The sequence below is a fragment of the Dicentrarchus labrax genome, unplaced genomic scaffold (genome assembly GCF_905237075.1).
Source record: "Dicentrarchus labrax unplaced genomic scaffold, dlabrax2021, whole genome shotgun sequence".
NCBI lineage: Eukaryota > Metazoa > Chordata > Actinopteri > Moronidae > Dicentrarchus > Dicentrarchus labrax.
The window spans coordinates 19,569,904-19,589,762 of record NW_026136704.1 but is presented as its reverse complement, the minus strand read 5'-3'; the positions used below and the strand labels follow the sequence as shown (position 1 = coordinate 19,589,762).

General features: G+C 38.5%; 1 protein-coding gene across 2 annotated transcripts; it reads left to right on the top strand.

Annotated features, from left to right (window-relative positions):
• The first annotated feature begins 204 nt into the window (after nt 1–204).
• Nucleotides 205–9,364, top strand: ankk1 (ankyrin repeat and kinase domain containing 1). Of its 2 annotated transcripts, none has more exons than XM_051398824.1 (9): nt 205–579; nt 809–1,091; nt 1,211–1,362; nt 1,718–1,767; nt 2,645–2,800; nt 4,060–4,184; nt 4,738–4,771; nt 5,287–5,515; nt 5,777–9,364. In XM_051398824.1, the coding sequence occupies exons 1-9, from the start codon at nt 395–397 to the stop codon at nt 6,807–6,809; spliced, it is 2,247 nt and encodes a 748-aa protein (XP_051254784.1). In that variant the 5' UTR covers nt 205–394; the 3' UTR covers nt 6,810–9,364. The 2 variants fall into 2 exon arrangements, with proteins under 2 accessions (XP_051254784.1, XP_051254785.1); XM_051398825.1 differs by having other exon boundaries at nt 389–502.
• Nucleotides 9,365–19,859: the final 10,495 nt, after the last annotated feature.

The following is a 19,859-nucleotide window of genomic DNA, read 5'->3' as shown; positions in this document are numbered from 1 at the left end:
GTTTTCCTTTCAGATGGATGTGAGTCAGTCTTGCTGTTGGAGATGAAAGATAAGAGTCATACAGTCTGTCTGAGAGACTGTAAGCCTGGTCAGCAGTCTTGGCAGCTAAAAACCGGCTTTGCAACATTGCAGTGCAAACAAGTTTAACACCTCAGCTCCTCCCATAGATAGACTTTGTAGCACGCTATTCCACATGCCTTTCACACAGTCAGCTGCTTTAAATGTGTATTCATTTTCTACAACTTTCTCATTATCTGTGTGATACACAAGCTCCTGTGGTGCCACTGATCAGTGTTGATCTGAAGGATAACCGCCCCCCCCCCGCCCCCCCGTTTATGTGTAGGATTAGACAGCGAGTGTGTCTCTCAGTGGGTCTCTGCGTGGATCTGTACTCATGGATTGTCTTGACAGATCTCCTGGGCAATTCAGCAACTTCAAGAAGGACGACTTTGAGGCTGACTGGATTAAGGTGGCTGAATGCAGATATGGTCAGGTGTACCAGGTAAAGCTCAAGGTCTGGCGGGTAAAATGTGCCCTGAAAAGCTTTGACACAACGTTGTGCGCAGACAACTTTTACAGGTGGGACAAATTTTGTATGATCCTGCTGTCAGATACAAGCAAATGTAATGAATTTACAGCAATTTTCTAGCATATGGCACAGTTACTTATTAATTAATTAACGTTTAACATTACCAAGATTATGTGGTTTCTTTGTAAGTCTACAATGTTTGACACAGAATGACTGTTTCCAGTGGTGAAAGTGCAAAAACCGATTTAATGCCCAAAGCCATTATTTTTTCCAACACAGAAGAATAATAGACGAGGCATCCAACATAGCCAAAGTGAATTTCAAGTACATTGCGTCCATCTACGGAATGTGCAGTGATGCGACTGCTGTGGTGATGGAGTACTTGAGTAATGGATCGCTGAACAATCTCCTGGCCAGTCACACTTTGATGTGGCCAAAGAAGTTTCAGATGATTCATGAGGCCTCCATTGGCATGAATTTCCTCCACAGCATGAAACCTCCACTACTCCATCTTAACCTTAAGACGTCCAACATCCTACTAGACGACCATCTCCATGTCAAGGTCAGTGAGAACAGCCTAATGAGACTGCACGCTTACAGTAATCTCTTGACATTTCTGAGCTCGGCAGAGCAATGTATGCTAATTCTGTACTCCTCTGGAACTCTGGTTTTTGATTTAAGATTTCAGATTTTGGTTTAATCCACTTTGAAGAGGGCATAAGCAAGAAGTTGTTCATGGAGAATCTGACAGCGAGAGGAAACATAAGTTACATTCCTCCAGAGATCTTCACTCAGTGCCCCGATCCTCCAGGATCTACCTTTGATGTGTACAGGTGACTTGCCAAGGGCATTTTTGAAATTGCACTGCTTTTTTCCGACTCAGTGCACAGTCCACAATTTATACAGTGTAACCTTGCACTTTAATGTATATGTTTTTACTCACTGGGGCATATTCTTTATATTTTGTATTACCCTTGTATTGTCTGACTCACCCTGTTTTACAGTATTACTGTCTTTCACATTCACTGGTTTTATTTTATATTAAAAAAACATTGTTTTTTTTTTATTAATTTTATTTTAGTGCCTTTTATATAATAGGTGGACTGCCACAAAGTTCACTGAACACATGATATGAAAAGTTAAAAAAATTAGGACTGAAGTGCTCCTTTCTGCTTTGATCATTTACAGCTTTGGAATTGTGATTTGGGAGATTCTGACACAGCAGAAACCGTACGCAGGTAGGACTTATTTCATTTGAAATTCATCACATCTTCACATCAAATAGATTTCTAGGTGTTACTTCAGCAAGGAGTTGTGTAACACTTAAACAGCATGAGGCTGAAGGAATGTTTCATCTCAATGTCTTTTTAAGATGAAAATTGCAACATTCATTTATTAATTCATTCAACCGCACAGTGAACATAGTCGAATTAACCAAAAAGCCATAGCTCTCCAATATATTGTTAATAAGCCTATACTGTAAGTAACACTTTTCACCTAAAATATCTGGTAATTTAAAGCAATGGGCATACAGTGTTAGATTGAAATAACATGCAGGAAGGTGTAGAGGTGCAAAGGTCAAGTTTATAATGAATTATTTAATTCAATAAGCAATAACCCTTTCTTTAACAATGACTTCAATTAATTGTTGGTTAACCTTGTTATGTGAATTTAACCCCAGTCGTTGTCAAATACTAATTATACCCAAGCCACAACTCTGCCCTAGTATTTTGTTGTATTTACTTAAACAAGCAAGCTAACCTAAAGAAATAGTGGCATTTGGGGAAATGCTTATTGGCTCTCTTGCAGGGAGAAAGAGAGAAATGAGATTGATACTACTTCCATGTCTGTCCTTTAAACATGAAGCTATAGCCACGAGATTGTTAGCTGAGCTTAACATAAAGGGTGGAAACAAGGGGAAACAGCTAGCCTGGCTCTGTCCGAAGGCAAAAAATCAATTTGCCAGCACCTTTAAAGTTCACTAACATGTTTGTTTAAGTGTAAAAAACTTTTGGGGCTACTCCTTTACCATAACAAACAGGTAAACATGGTCATTCTCTGCATACGTTGATCTATATTGAACCTTGTGTCTGACATGTCTGTTTATGGACACAGGGTGCAGCGTGACCACAGTGCTCTTACAGGTGTCACAAGGGAAAAGACCCAGTGAGGAAATGATACCTGAACAGAAGCCCAATGAGTGTGATCAGATGATCAGCATTATGAAGCAGTGCTGGGACCAGGACCACAGGAAGAGGCCACTATTCTCAGGTGCAGAGGTCAAAAGGCAAAGAAAGAAAAATGCTGATTAATTGTTTTCTGACCACTTCCTAATTTGGATTTAAACCTCTCAATGAAACTGCAGCTCTTTATTTTCCAAAAGTTCCCAAAGCTATTGAGTGGGTGCTTTACTGGAGCTAACTGCCTGAAAGCACGGTGATGAAAAAGAACATATATCTTATAGACGAAGAGATTTAAAAAGTCATGTGAAAGAGGAGGGTCTCGGTTTCTCCAAATGTTGCATACATGATGTATAAAGACACATGTGAATTTAATGTTCTCTAAGTTTGAGGAATCATATTTCTCCAGTGTCCTGGGATAAAGAATTTTAAGGCTTATTTGTACAAAGACTGGTTTAATTATTGTATCAAAGTCTGCCTTTCAGATCATAGCAATCCCAATATCTTGGCTACATTCACAGGGAGATGATTGTAATTTGTTCAGATTTGTCTGATGTTGTGTTTAATTGCTTTTACTCATTAATAATAATATTTAAGCATAAAATGATGCCAAGATTTTCAGTAACAATATTAATAATTTTTCTTTAATGAGAATGCCAACATGATGGTGACTGTTTTTGTGTTTTATTAAAAAGACTGCTATCAAAAAATGCACTCCAGAAAAAAGATGCTTTAAGCAAAAAGCACAGTTACATTGAACAATATACAGACTTTTACAGACTAAAGGATGGGCAAGTGCCAAATGATTAAAATCTGACATTTTGACATCTTGTTGAAACAGCTGTGTTTTAATGTGCTGTCATGAAAGGCATTTGGCTCTTGTCCCTCTTTTGATCCACTTTATGGAAAGCATAAATTTAACAAACAAAACAAGGCCACTTTGGCCTTGTGTGCAATTATCCTGTCAAAAGTCATTGAGTTGTCACATGCTACTGCATGAAGAGGAGGTGGGTCGCTTTTGTTTAGACAAACACTTATTTTGAGAAGTCATGTTAGGTAATACAAATGAGTGCCATGTTTATTCATAAACAGCAACCATTCCAATTTGTAATGTTTACAAATACTCACTTGTGTTAACCGTATCTATGAAAGAATTTACCTGTAATTCATGCATGACCGTTCATTCTCTGTATAAATGCAATTATGAGAGGATCCCACTTAGTTTTGGAGTTGCGAGTCTAAGAATACATTTATTTGATTTGGCAAATTCATAACAGTCCTTTCCCTTCCCTTCCCTTCCCTTCCCTTCCCTTCCCTTCCTTTCCTTTCCTTTCTGTGTTTTCTTTGCAGACACTGTGAGGAAAATGGAGGCCCTGAGTGAAGTCCTGAAGATTCCTGGACCAATCCAATGTCACAAAAATGGTGACGAGGGCCAGAAATCAAATTATCCTTGGCTGGTGTCCCCGATACACAAGGTTAGTTCTACTTGATACTCTGCTTGAATGGTATCTACTGTATCTACTCCACCTTTGGAATAATGAGTATATCAGGTTAATGGTATTATAGGGTAGCTTTTGGGAAAAGGTAATGCAGTTTACACTAATAAAAAAGTCTACATCCATGCATTCCACATGCTCACAGTGACATTATTCTGATGTTTAGCAGGTATAATGTTTATCATGTTCACTATGTTAGTTTAGCATGTTTTCTAAACTAGACACTTTGTGCTAGATGAGAAGTCAGGAGAACAGTTAAAGTTATTAATTCCTACTCATGGCACTACAGTACCTGTAGCAAATGTCATGGTATTTTTAGCTGCTAGTGTGGCTTAAAAGAGAAAATACTTCTGTGCAGGTAGGGCATATAATGTATCCAGTTAATAGTACTGTAGCAGTTTAAGCGTTGAGTAATTCATAACGCCCCCACACTCACATTTTGATTGATATATGTGGTTACTAACCACCTGTGATGATTGATGTCACAACCAATAACTTTTGTAGTATTTCCTTTCCTTCTTTTCCATTTTAGATTACTTTGCCTGAGATGCCTGACCTTCCCTCAGGTAAACACATGGGTAGAGTAGGATGGGAAATCATGTTCAGTGCAGTACAAAGCCTGGAGGGCTGACATTTAAAAAGTGCTATTTACAGTCCTGTCACATTTTTAATATTACCTTTAGTACTGAAAGCAGAGTCAACTATCAGTAGAAGAGAGAATAAAAGAAACATCCACGCAGCCTCTTGGATCCTTTTTCTCAGAAATAAGGACCAGATTATTGAATAGATGATTCATAATACTTTCAATCAATGCTTTCAGTGCCATTAAAACATTAATGTAGAAGGTACATTGGTTCAAATATGAATGCACAAGGTAAACATTTCACATATTGAGTGAGCGCCACAGCTTCATCCTCTGCCATTATGTACACAAGCGCACTGCTGCGGCACACAATAAAAGGAGGAGACTCAACTTTAATACAGCAAAATTCATCAAAATAAAAGTTCCTGTTACACAGAAAAAAATAATAATTTCTGCAGTTGTCTTTCTCATATAATGCCTTTTGCTCCAATTTCGCAGATGACCAACATGACAAAGACAACATTCTCTCTCTGCTGTCCAAGAAGGACTTTGGTACTTTCAGACAGTCTGTGAAAAGCGAGCATGTGTACGAACAGAGGAGCCTCCTCCACTACACGGTAGCCAGCAGGGATGCAGAGAGTGTCGAGCATGTCCTGAATCTGGGTGCTGAAGTCAACTGTATGACTGCCAGAGGTTACACCCCTCTTATTATTGCAGTTCTGCACAGGTCTGTAAAAAAAATACATTACAAACCTTTGTGAAGTGACATGAGGAAAAGTAATGTGTGTGCTTTTGTTTTGACAATTTGGGAAATACTCTTTCGTTTTCTTGCAGAGAGTTAGATGTTTGAATGCTGAATATGAAACTAGATCAGGAAGACGGTCATCTTAGCTTAGTATAAAGGCTGGACTCTCACCAGGTTACTTAGCAACCTCATGCTGAAGAGTCAGAAATATTATACCCTATGAATGAAACTTCTTTTCTACAGGCTTCATGACATCGTCTCTTTGTTGCTGGAACATGGTGCAGTTGCCACCCAGGGAGATGAGGACCAGTGGACACCGCTTCATTTTGCTGCTCAGAACGGTGATGACAGGACTGTACGTCTCCTGTTGGACAAAGGAGCCGTGGCGGATGCCCGGGAAAAAGCTGGTTGGATGCCCCTCCACCTGGCCTGCCAGAATGGCCATGAAACAGTGGTTCGCCTGCTGCTTTCACGGCTGTCAGAGGAAGCAGTTGGAGAACCGGAGGAGCAAGGGAGGACACCGCTCCACCTAGCCTCCGCCTACGGGCATCTGAACATTGCCAAGCTCCTCCTCTCTCAGGGAGCAGATCCCAATGCTACGGACTGCTCCCTCTCCACAGCTCTTCATTTATCAGCTGAAGAGGGCCATAACAGAGTAGTCAGACAGTTGCTGAAGAGTGAGGTGAATATTGACAGTGCAGACAGCAGAGGATACACACCACTTCACCTCGCTGCTCTGAAGGGTCACACAGGCATATGCAGGCAGCTGTTGTCAAACGGGGCAAGCCCAGACTCCAGGACTCTCCAAGGCTGGACTCCCATGCACCTGGCTGCCCTAAGGGGACATGATGCCACAGTGGTCCAGCTTGAGAGTCAGGGTGGTAGTGTGAATGCTGGGGGTGAAAATGGATGGACCCCACTCCATCTCGCCTGCCACCAGAGTGAGCCGGAAGTGGTAGCAAGGCTCCTGGCAGCCAAAGCCGATCCCAATGTGTCAGAAGACAGTGAAGGATGGATGCCACTACATGTAGCTTGTACCAGTGTCAGTTTCCCAAGTGTCCTCCACTTAATATCACATCATGCAGATGTCAATGCATTAAACTCAGGAAAGGCAACACCTCTACACCTGGCTGCCCAGCGTGGAAGTATGCCTATTGTAAAGGCTCTGCTGCTGAATGGAGCAGACAAGACTCTGCAGGACTCTTCTGGAACCACAGCTCTGAATGTGGCCCAGAGGTGTGAAAAATGTGAAATAGTGCAACTACTGGAGGAGTAGTTGCAATATGAATGGAAGGATTACAGTATAATGAAAACATGAATTCCACAAGTGGACATTATCCTCATTTTGAGTAGGGCATTTTTAGGAAAGATTAATTATTATATTTTCATTATTGAATCATAAACAGTGTAAACTGCACAAGGACTACTACTACTTCTCTATATCTTTCAAGAATACTTACAAAAACTGGATTTAATTTTTTTTCCCATTCTTCATACATTTATTTGATAAAACTCCTTACATCATTATATACTTACAAGATAGTCTATTCCTCTTGGATTACAAAGAAACTCACTTTTTGTCTAATTCTGCCAGCAATAACTGTGCTGTAAGTATCACATACTGTAAGATCTTGCCATTTGCTGATGCCAAATCAGGCATTTACATAAAATTAAATGACACAAAAGTGGAAAATAGGAAGGGGCCAACATATGGGGTCAGAATCAGGTGAAGTGCCCTATAAGTACAAAGCATGTATTGATTCTCCTTTTTGAATCACCTTGTTTGCTTCCTCTGTGTGCTTTCTTTGTGTTTGGAATGAATGCTGCTGCCACATATGGATGACTGCTGTTATAATGACTTATAGAGGCATTCATTTGATTAAACCTGTCAGACTTTATGAAGGTGTTATGTGTCTAATAATCTGATAAAAATATGGATGACAACAGAACTAGTGGATCATCACTGAGATGCATCTATTGAACTCCTCCAACTATAAATACCTGTATGTTTTATGACAAGGCAATGGCATTCTGATTAAGCAGTCATTTCCTGCAGACTGAGGGAAACATTGCCCATCTTATTCCACACTCATTTACCACAGTGACACCTTATTAAATTGAAATTAAATGCATGGATTCAGGAGCTGTATTGACATGCACATTCACAGGGTTTTTCCTGGAATCACAAGAGACTGACTGACTGAGTTGAGTGGAATAAAATTACTGTAAACAAAGAGAGAAAAGTTAAATTGGACTGAGATAACAGTTATTTTGGTTGATAAGTGAATGTCTGCTGTTTCCTTTATCTTTGTTATGTTATTCCAAAATGTCTATTTTTCTCCACGACATTTGACCGTCAGTATACAAGGTGCTGTTTGTTAGCTTGCTTGGGTTGTCTCCCAGTGTTGCCATTTTTTAATGTTTGTATAACACTGAACTATCCATGCATCTTTTTATAATCCTAAGGGGGGTTTAAGAATTGGAAAAGGCATTACAGGTTAACAAAAATTACACTTGCCACTTGTTTATTTTTTCTACTTTCATTCTTTGGCTGGACTTTTTTCCTGTGATACTTGTGTTAAATTTTTTTTTGAATCATTTTTAGACAGCTATCAGGAAGCTTAGATTTAGATAAGTAAAATCCTTATTTACAATGTCATGTGGTTTATATCAGGAGCCTGACAAAGTAAAGTACCTGCTGACCCTGCTCTCACTGTAATTTATCCACTAGAGTTTGAAACGCAACTATCATATTATGAAAAGAGGCTCTCTGGAGAGGACCGTGTATTTCAGATTGGGTAGAATGATTTATAGTTAGAAATGTCCTTTTTACTGCAGCAACTCCCATTTAAAATTTATGAGGCCTTCAATGTCTTAAAAATTGCAAGCAAACCACATTTGTGTGATTGTTATCTCCAGTAAACAGTCAGATGACAATTGAACAGATGGGAATGACAAACATCTGTGGAATCCACAGGGCTGTGTCATTGTCTAACCTGTCAGACAGTGTTTTTGTCCTTCTAACGTTCAAATGAAACAAGTCTTTGTGTTTAACTATCCCATTGTTCTTATGTCAGTTCCTGAAAAATTAAACTCACTTTCCCCAACAACATCTAATCAGGCCTACCTAAATCAATGGTGCTGCCCCAACCTTTTTACACATACGGTGACACATCGGATACTTTCTATCAGCCCGTAATTGCGTTTGCAGGCACCTAAACTAATTTTATTTTCTTATAGGGAGACAAGCCGGAAGAAGCTAATGTCATGTAAGTCGCTCATACCACAAACATCAAGAGCTGAGGAAAGAAAGAAGAGGTTTGCAAATTTATTTTTATTTAATTTGAGAAGCCACAATATTCTTTAATAACTTTCTTAATAAGACTACTTATGTAACATATATATTATTCATACAGAAAAAACAGTAGCTTAATAACACACCTTAAAGATGCTAGTACACTTGTGTTCTGTCACTTATGTTTGAAATGTGTGAAATGAAATAATAATACCAACTTATATAATTGTTTTAAATTCAACAGAAACTTTATTTCCCAATTGGTTTTACCGGCTCAAAATGATTATAGAATACACCTACACAAATTAAAAATGTGTTGCTGCATTCAGTGGCTCAGAATGCTTTGTTATAAAATTAATCTGAAGAAATTTGCATATATAATAGTATTTTCCACAACTTCTACAATAAGATTATTTGGATATGGGCTTGCTATGAATGAGCTGTTTTATCCCCTTGTCTGATGTTACCTAAACCCCTATATTGTGTTCAGCTTGTTTATACAGATGTTGTGTTTGCATAAAGATTTTAAAATCTTATTTGGTTGGCCCAAGGCTTCTGTCATAAAGGTCTGTCTGACATTCACAGCTCTCCTCTTAATGATAGGATGTAATCTGGCTACTTATCGGTATATTTAGCTTCTCAGAGGAGAGCCATTACATGCTTTCTGCAGAGACCCTCTTAACTGCCAGGGTTAAACTCACCACTGAGCTGTGCCCTGTGGTGTTAAGCAGCTTCAATCATGACTGATGCAGCTGTGTCTTTTCATCCAGGTGTGCCGCCTCAGCAGGGCCAAGCAGGCATCTAGACAGGCATCTCTGGTCCTTGCCACTGTAATTGATTGAGTTATCTATCATGTCTCCTGAGGGTAGATTTTCTTCCAGAGTGATGATATGGAAAATATTTTTCGCCCCTGTCATCTCTTAGCGACCTCTCACTCTGCAATATGACAATGGAAAAACACCCCAGGTTGGTCGCTCTAAATCCCCAAGGTTGCTGCTTGCTGTTGTTTAAGTGACTGCTCTTTTTCACCTGGCTGAACCTCCATTCGGGGGACTGACTGAAAGCATTTTGAAAAGCCCTGTAAATTACATAAAGACAGCACACATTGGCTTTTAAAAAGATTAGCTTGGGGTGTTTCAAAATGATAATCTATTCATATACTGCAAAATGTATTCTTAAAGCTATTGAACTATTGCAATGAATGGCCTTGTTTTCTCCAGTGTGTTCTTATTATCCCTTCAGCTCCTTCTCCTTGGTGTTGTCATGTCCCTTTAAAATGATTAATGGTGGATCTCATTCCTATCTCCCTAGCACAGAGCAGAAACCCCCCAACACTCAGTAACTTTACACTATTTGAATACCCTATACAATACACTGTATACAGTTTGGCAGCATCTTACACTTGGAAGGATTGTATGTCCCATCTCTAGTAAGACGAAGAAGTTTGTAATACAAATGAAGTCAATGAGTTAATTTCATGCATCACCCCCCTCTCCCTCTCCTTATATTATATTTCACCCAGAAAATATTCTCATTTAGGTCTTTTATAATAAGTAATAAATAATGAATGTAAAGGGATGGATTTAGCATCTATTTCCTTTTTTTCCCATGGTCAAAATTATTTGCGGTTCAAAGAATAGTAAATCCCTGAATTAAGTAAAGTGAAAAGCAATTTTCAACTCTGTCTCTTGCAACTCCGTGGCTTGCACTCCATTAGCAGCCACAATGATGATTTGAAAAATCAACTCATGCTAATGAAATGTGTCATTTGCAACAAAAAAAAAAAAAAAATTAGCAATTGTTTGGCAGTTTTGTAATGGTATATAATCATGTGCTTTGGTACTTGCCAGGCATAGAAAAAGCATTCATGCATTTTAACATACAACAATGTAATGCATGAGTTGTTTGTTTCGATCTCAAAGGCTCTAATCAAATTTAATGGAGAGGTTATAAAAAGGGTTACACAAAAATAAAAAAGAACACAAGTGATACATTTTACTATAAAACATGTGTTCTCTCAGTAGCCTATTTGTTTGTCATTTGGCCTTAAGCCCTTGGGTATTGCAATGGAAATAATAGTCTCTGTAACACTGATGCACTTGCATGTGTTGTGCACTTATTTATGAGACTACATCCCAGATTACTTTTTAAATGTACTTAATTTACAGTATAACTCTCAAGATTTGTTTCTTGTATATTGATATCTTCTTAATTAAGAGGCAATTATTTACCACACCCTTGTGTGCTAATGTTAAATGACTGTGAATTGATAGTTAATGGTAACCATAGCAGTCAGATGAAAAAAAAGGTAATGGTCAGGTCCATAAAAAAAGAAGAGCCTTTTCAGTAAGATGCTCATCAGGATTTTAATATCCTTTGAGAGTAACTTTCATCTTTTTCTTTCCCAATACTGTAATGGAGTAATGAGGTAGCGTTTGATTATGAAGCAAGTTAATTATGCAAGATTCATTCCAAGTGCTAATGACTGAAGAGCATCATGTTTGAATGAGTAAAATTTCACTCTGACTTATTCAATAGATGAATTTTCTGTCAAAATTAAAAGATCTGCTCTTAAAAAATTATAGCATGTGGGTGTAATCTTCAGAAATTGATGTTTTATCATAAACACATTCACATTTTAACTGAAATGAACCTCATGAGTGTGCCTTATTGGGATTTAATGACTATGATATAATGTGGGTGCTTATTTTGTCTCTAGTTTTCTTTTTGCACCAATTTTACCACAAATAAATAAAGAAAGAGAGAGAAAAGTCATGTAGGGCTTTTCACCAACTTTGACAAAACTCTTTAAAAGTTTTACTCTGCAGATTAATGACAAAAAGATATATTGCTACTGTAGAACAAATGCATTGAAGATCACAATATCATAAGTTCCAAACACTTCTCTCTTTGAATGAGCTGCCAGGAGGACCGAACCGACAGTGAATTAAGCACCACTCAGATATGTATCTGTTTCATTTCCTCCTGCCTTCACCTCTTGTCCTTCAGGCTTCAGTAAAGATTACATCCAACCTCTGCAGATGAACGAGAATTGTTTCCATCACAAGCCTGTCCTCCCCTTAAAACAACACACCTAAAACAGAGTTAATGCTGCTGTTGCTCGCCTCCTGTCACTCTTAACAGGCTCGTAAGTCACTTACTGTATGCATTATTGAGCACAAGTCAAGAATGACTGCAGGCAAGTCAAACAGCATGTACGCAGGCACACAAATTTACTGCAAAACATTTCAAAGCTATGGTGACATGGCATGATTCAGCTAAGAATTTGATAAGAAATGTGTCCCTGCATTACATTGCATTCAGGCCCTAAATACATACATCTACAGAAAACCACATGTATTCCTCTGCAGTATACACTGGTGTAAGATTTCTCTATCAGCCCACACTTTTCCTCTAATGACTGTATAGTTATACTTTCACAACAGGTAGTCAGTGAGGTGCAGGTTGTGTTAAAAAACATAGCTAAACATGCAGGCTGTAGTTTAGCCTATTCATAATTTCAGTCTCCAATGTTACATAGCCTACACATTACATCTGGGCTAGAAGCTAATGTTAGCTAACTCTTAACAAGAAAATACAGTAGATTTGTACAAATGCATTGTAATAATGTAAGCAACAAGCAGATTTAATTCATGAAATCGGTCACCGTCTAATAAAGCTAAACCTGTGTTGGCACATGAAGGCTCGCTGTGTTGATAACACTGTGGCCTCTGACTATACCTTTATCTATAATCCCAACAAGGGCATGTGTTATAGGTTTTGAAATTTTCAATAAAATGGCTCCAAATCTCCATTAAAAAGCGCCACCGAAACCACCTTGATATTCTTTGCAGCAAGGTAGAAAATCTGAATTGAGAGTACGTTATTTGCTAACCCTTCCAGACTCCTTCACACCAGTCGTAAAGCCAGGTACTAGACAAGAGAATTAATCAATGCATTCAATACAAGTGTAGATCAAAGTGAGGTTAGTGTCTTTGACAATTGGAAAGAGCCAAAAGCCTTTAATTAGGAACTGCATTCACTAACTGTGCAGATATAATGCATTATTAAACATTTTCTCAACATTCCTAATATTTAGGATGATGGGTATAAATATAAAATACTTCCCAGGACATTTTCTTTTGCAGGAAAAAGATTTCATAAAGACTCACATGTAATCATTCAGATACTGGCAGTAAATATCTATTTTTTTTGTTAGGATTTCACTTAACTAGCTGACAGTTAGCCTATGTGTGATAAATCACTCACTCTTAATGACTGTCAAGCAGTATCTGTGATGCCTCAGCTGCAAGGATGCTGATGTTGTCTCTTGGCTCAGTAGCTAATAATATAGCAACGGCTCTCAAATGTTTTGCTTAGGATCCTCAAAGGACCCACAGTGTGACCATCATAAACCCAAAGCTGGATGATTAATTTTCTTAATTTGGTTATTTTATTGAAATTCTGCTGATTGTATGAAATTTTAGGGACCTTTTCTGATATATTGCAGCCTAATCAGGGTAGCAAAGCTTTAAACTCCGGCTCTGATTAATCTGCTTGTGTTTTACATGTCCTACTGTGTGATCAGTGAATCAATAAGGAATAATTGCCTTTGCCTCGATTCACCTTTTGGTGAGATAAGGAGGATCAGTGAACCTCTCCTTGACTTGCACTCAAGTGGAACGGAGGAGAGTCAACTTGGAAGAGGAACTAATATATCATTAAATGACATAATTGCTTTCTTGGTGTAGAACTAGCTGAAGCTGCCTGCTATGCACATTTGTCCATATATTAATGTAAAGAAAACAAAATGAGTAGTTCACAGATTACTGTATAGACGAGCTGGGATTCAGGGCTATAGCCAGATAAACTGAGGCCATGAGTCCTGCCAACACACCTCTAACCATCCCCTGAGAAATCCGACCAAAACTCTGTGCCTACCAATCGTCTGGGGATTTCTAAATGCAAAGTAGTTGCTGCAATAACAGCCACTAACAAATGTACACCCCTTACTTCTTGGACACACCACACCTGAAACAAATCTCCCCCCAAGTGAATCCTTCACTTGTTTATACTTGTTGTTTACCTAAAAGTAGTCAATTTTAAATAAACTCTATAGAGACCAAATAACTGTAACCAGCCTGTAAAATCCACCAGTGATCCAGACTCTTTTGTAGGGATTGCCAGGAAATTTGTCCTGTACTTTGGTTCATGACTAAAAACCTGCAAAAAAAAAAAAATGTATATATATATATATATATATATATATATATATTATTTATTTTTAAATGGTGTGCCACAAATGCTGAATTTACCCAAAATTGACTCAGAAATTAAAAGTAACAACAGATTCAGGCTGACTTGATAAGATGTTTCCTGCAAAAATGCACCCTGGGAGCTATATGCTAGTTAAAAAGAAATCCTTATTGGAAATACCAAGGGCATGATCTCAAATATAGTGACAGGCCAGGAAGACCAACAACCTAACTAAATAAATAAATAAAAGTAACAAAAATGTATGCTTGTCTTTTTAGTTCTGTGTGTCAGGTGCCCCACTCCTCCAGTCTCTGATTGTAGAGGGGAAGTGAAGAGAGGAAAGGACTGGGGGAAACGATGTGCAAAAGCACAAAGTGGAAGACGGGGCTTAAGTGGAGGCAGAGAGAGCGAGAAGGAAGGATTAATCTCATCAAGAATGTGATTATGACTATCTGCACCAAGAGAGCTCTCCAACCTCTCACATTCACTCCCAGCACAATTAACAACACATCCCACTGCTCCTATACCATTCCCTGGCTTCTGATTTGATAAATTGTGTTAAGATTTAGATTGATACTCTGCCTAGGGGGATAAATGATTACAAATGACTCTGACCCATCTTCACAGACCTCCACTAAAGCAGCAAAGAGCCAGGTGGAATCAGTTGGTTAGATAGAGGAGGATGGGGAGGGGGCTGAGTTGAAAAGCTCAACTCACTGAACTTCAGTCATTTGCTTTCAACATCGTTCTGTCATTCTTATCAAGGCAAGTTTGCAGGAACAGAGAGGAAACATGACGTGAAGCATATCAAATTGATCCTATCATATCCATTGCTATAATTTCATTGTCTTACATTTTCCCCCACCCCCCTCAGGCACACTTTGAGATTAAACGACTTCCACATTTTGAAGCTTTACTGTGTTTTGTTTGACACTTGCCTTCACCATACAATTGATTTGCTCGTGCCACTGTGGATGAGGGACCGCCTCCCCCCTAATGTCATCATGATTGGCACTGCTCACCTCTTATGAGGATGCAGTGTGAATGCAGATGAACAGGTAAATCATAATTACCATTCATCACTGACAAACATCTTGCGACATTATGTTAATAATTTGGAAAGTATGCCTTACATTAAGTGGGAAATCTTCGATACAGACATACATCCATTAAGAAATAGTTTTTAAGGCAGTAACCTTGACTATGATAAGTATTAAAAATGTATTATGCATTTGGATCAAGATCATTTCAGTTTAATTGTGCATTTTCCTCTCCTTTTATTACTTTTCATATTTATTCATAACTCATCTCTGCTGTGTTGCTAGAAAACAACATTCACTGAAGTACATAAAAGTTAATACTCATGATTGGCATTCTAAAAAAAAAACAAAAAACAGTACACTGAGGTGTCCCAAGCTTCCCCTCCCTGTAAATTGTTTCATCTTTGTTATCCCTTTTTCTGTCATATCCGTAAGCACTTTAGTGGAAAAAGTAAAAGAAAAATGTGTGAGAATCATGAAGTTAATGCTACATTTGAAGCTATAATTGCCATAATCAACAGTTGTGACAAGGGGGAGAATATTCATACTTTTAACAAGCATTTCATTCAACATCCAAATGAATGCAATAATTTAATACTTGCTGATATCCTGGAGGGGTGCTCAAACTGTTGGAGAGCTACTGCAACAAACACAAATTTCAAAAAGGTCATGATAAGAGCTGTTCAGAGCGGTGTGAGTGTCTCATTGGAGGCAGAATGATGATAAGTGCAGGGGCTGCTTTGCTTCAAAGGGACCTTCTTCAAATGCCATATAGCTCCTTGACGATGAGTGTGGGCAGACCAACTGAGTGCCTCACTAACAGCAACATAAGGTAAGTAAATAATTCATTCTGTAACAATGGTAATACTGAGATAATTAACATCAATGAAGGTAATAGATGCTCCAAATATAATGTTATCCCATTATCCTTTAAAGTGGGGAGCACACAAAAAGTCCTGTAGCGTAAGTCCCCACACTGATGCTTAATGACTAATTCTAACCACTTGTAGTGGTGCTCATAAATGTGGCACCCATAGCAATGGTAGTCTTTGACTTATATGCAACGTGAAAAGTATTTTTATTAGATTGTGTCACAAAACCTTACACACTTGTCTAAATCCTCACAAAACAAGAAAAGAAGAAAAACTAATTTTACAATGCTTAGCCTACCTTAGTCAGGATATTTCCATGAATATGTCTACAGTCTACAGGCTGTGTGTCATCGCAGTTGAACAAAACTGTGAAGGTTAGTATCTGTCATCAATAGTGATTCTTCTTAGAAATCATTCAAATCTGACATTTACTTTATGCCCCATGTGCTCCAGAGAGGGGTGTTATGATAAAAAAAACAAAAAACAAAATCCTGATAGATTCTTTTTTTTTTCATTTTTCAGATTGAAATCAAATGATTGAATGAACGAATATGGATATGAATACGTAACACAAACAAGATACACAAAAAATTATACATGACAAAGAGCTGTGGACAAATGAATATCGGTGCCTGATGTGGTGACAACAAAGGAACCCACTGGACACCAGCAGTGGAGGAAACCGTATTGCTGAAGTATGAGGCCTTTCTGGCACTGCTGTCCCATTGGTCACCTGAAGCAGCAGATTGGCTGGAGCAAAAGCGTGGGTGTAGGAGGAGATTGGTGAGGATATGAAGAAGAACATTTTCGACTGGCTGCTGAGAAGAACTGGCAAACCCACTCAGGAAGAGAAAGCAAGGCTTGGTTGAACAGCTGACCTGGATTAAGGATATTGTCAAGCGGTGGAAAGAGCACTTGGAGGAGCTCCGGAAATTGATTAATGAAGACCTAAAGACTCCGCAGAAGCCTCACCCATGTCTCTGAAAGAGGTTGCTGAGGTAGTGAAGAAGTTCCTTTGTGGCAAGGCACCAGATGTTGACGAGATTCACCCTGAGATGCTGACAGCTGTATTTTAACCATAACCACTGTAGCCAAAAGCTCAAGCAAGTACGGAAACACATTAGGCAAGAAGTAATACAGTACCACAGAGTGAGCACTTATTGTGTTTTACCAAACCATTTGTACAAACTAGCATTTACATTTTTAATTAACATAATACAAAAATAATATAAATGGAAATTGTGGGTGAATTTCATAAAACCCAGATTTGAGGGACTCATAAAGATATATAACTAACATACTTCTCAGGAAGCAGACAATTAAGTAACTTCTTACCTTTGCTCTTTTTGTCTCTTAAGCAGGCAGAACAATGGTGTTTGCGATTCTTTGACGTTCGAGGACAACTGGCAAAACGTATAACCATATTGTGCCCCTTTGTCTCAATAAGCACATAGCCTTCAGGACCTGGGCATAGAATACATGCTTCTGGTTGATTGGACAGCAGTCATCACACTTGATGATTTTAATACTTTAGGAAAGCGATCACGATTCAGTTAATTAAGAGTCACCTTATTGCTTGAAGTATGCAAGTACACGTAATCCTGTTTGAACTCTCCTTTAACCTCTGGGACTATTTTTGGACGTGCCTGTTACTGTGCTCTGCATCGCCAGAGACTATATAGCGTTGACTAGGAAAAATACCCACTGGAGATTGAAGGGGGAAGACAGACATAGGGATGTCTGTCCTCAGAGACCCTGTGTTTCATGCTGCAGCATCTCTCGTCATGCACAACTGACTGCCAAGGTTACCTTTTTTGTTATCGACATCGTCTTTGATATTCCTTGCAGCAGAATCAATGATATGGTGTGTAACATTATAAATCACAGATGTGCACTACTGCTTGGTCATGTGTCATTTCAGATGTGGTGTTGAGAGACAGGCCAGAGATTGACGGGGACTGAAGAGGGTGTGTGGATGTGCTGGTCTCAGAGTTTGTACCTGTGTTGTTGGTAACACCAGAGTCGATGTATCTTCAGTCTATCAGTGATGCTTGAATTGGAGCCCGAGGGAGCTGCAGAAGGAGTGACACTGGGGGCTGGCTGGCCAACATTCAGAGATTTCCCCTGATGTAATCAGAAATTTAATCAGAAGCATAGAGCTGCCCTGCGGCAACAGTGATAAAAGAGGGATCAAAACCCCAGCTGTTTATAGACTGACAAAAAAGAATGAGTACAAAAAGACTGCATTACTGCTGTGAGGAATAACATGCTTTTATATCTATGTGGCCGTGTGTCTTTGTCTGCATGGTTTTGTTTGTCAGTGTGAAGTATGATTCCTGCATTCACTGTGTTTAGACAAACAAGCTCTTAATTATTCATAAATTCAGATGCGGTTCTGCTATTAAATCCCTAGTGATATCTTTTCACTGATACTAAATTCAGATACATGTCAATGAGTGTGGTGTGTTAATAATGAAATACTAAAACTCAAAAAGCTCCAAAAGCATACACAAAGAAAATTGAGAGCTTTAAAGCTATATCATAGCTGTAGTCATGTACTGTAGTCATAATAGTATCTACAAATTGTGCAGCTGTTAATTAAAATGATTCAGTAGCGATTATGAAGAGAAAAGAAGTGATAACACAGAATCCGTAATATATGCATGTCACACAATGGGAGATCCATATAGCAGAGAGAGTATGCATGGATCATTGCTGGAAATTCTGTGACAGTAAAACATACACAGGGTGTAAGAAAATTGCATGTGACTGACTAGTGCAAAAAGACGAAAATGTTTTTTACATATAAGGGTTTCAGACTATTAAGTTTTATACCTCCTGGTGTCACAGTAGAAGAATATATAGTGAAAAATGAGACAGAAAAATCAGATTTCACTGGCTGTGTTAATTGAAATTATTGTTTTTTTTCTTTTCTTTGTCTCACAAAACCCATGTCTTGGCTCTTCCATAACAACTTTGCTCTGATAGTGTTTGCCAAGGGGCAAACAGAATCCAAATGTCCTAGGAGATGGTGGAAGTCCATTAAGCTGTGTCACAGAGTACATCACATCAGTCAGCTGCTGCCTGAAGGGACTCAGTGAAACTGACAAAACACCCTCTCCACTCTTCTGTTGTTGTTCGATGAAGAAAAGAGGAAATTAAAAGAGATTAGAAAGTTTTGAGTTCCAATCGGGAATTTACGAGAGTTCGTAGTCCCCACATACATTGGCTGGTAAGGTACACCATTAAAAAATGTCTTTAGGGTTTCAGAATATAATAATCCTCATTATCAGTACTCCCTAAAGGAACAAAGACATTAAACAAACAAGATATAACTTGTTAAATATTTAACTTTAGTGTTTAATTAAACTTTTTTGTTTTGTTTTTTACTTTCAACAGAACCAGGGTAGCTGTGACCTCCTGTATATATGTATATATATATAACATTGTTGTTACACTGGAGAAAATTGTTGGTCTTCTGTAATCCATTCATCAGTGTAAAGTAAACCATTACATTTCTTTTGATTCAAACACAATATCACAATGAAAACTTTCCTGAGGATCCACTGTCAGCCGCAGCTGATGAATTGCCTTGAAAATAACTTTTCATTCTGTTACCTTTGTCACTGTGGACTCAGTGATTGCTAACAACATTACTGGAAAATCATGTTGTTGTTGTTGTTGCTGTCAGCTCTTGCCCTTCATGTAAGCCCGCTGTAAGACTGATTTTTTTTCTTTCTTCCTGAAAATGATGCAATGCTAGCCTGTCTTTGGTCTGACTTTGGTCATCACAAAGACTGATGTTATGCTTGAACAACTTATTAAAAATTGCAATTTACAGCCACAACAACGGCTGCAAAGTC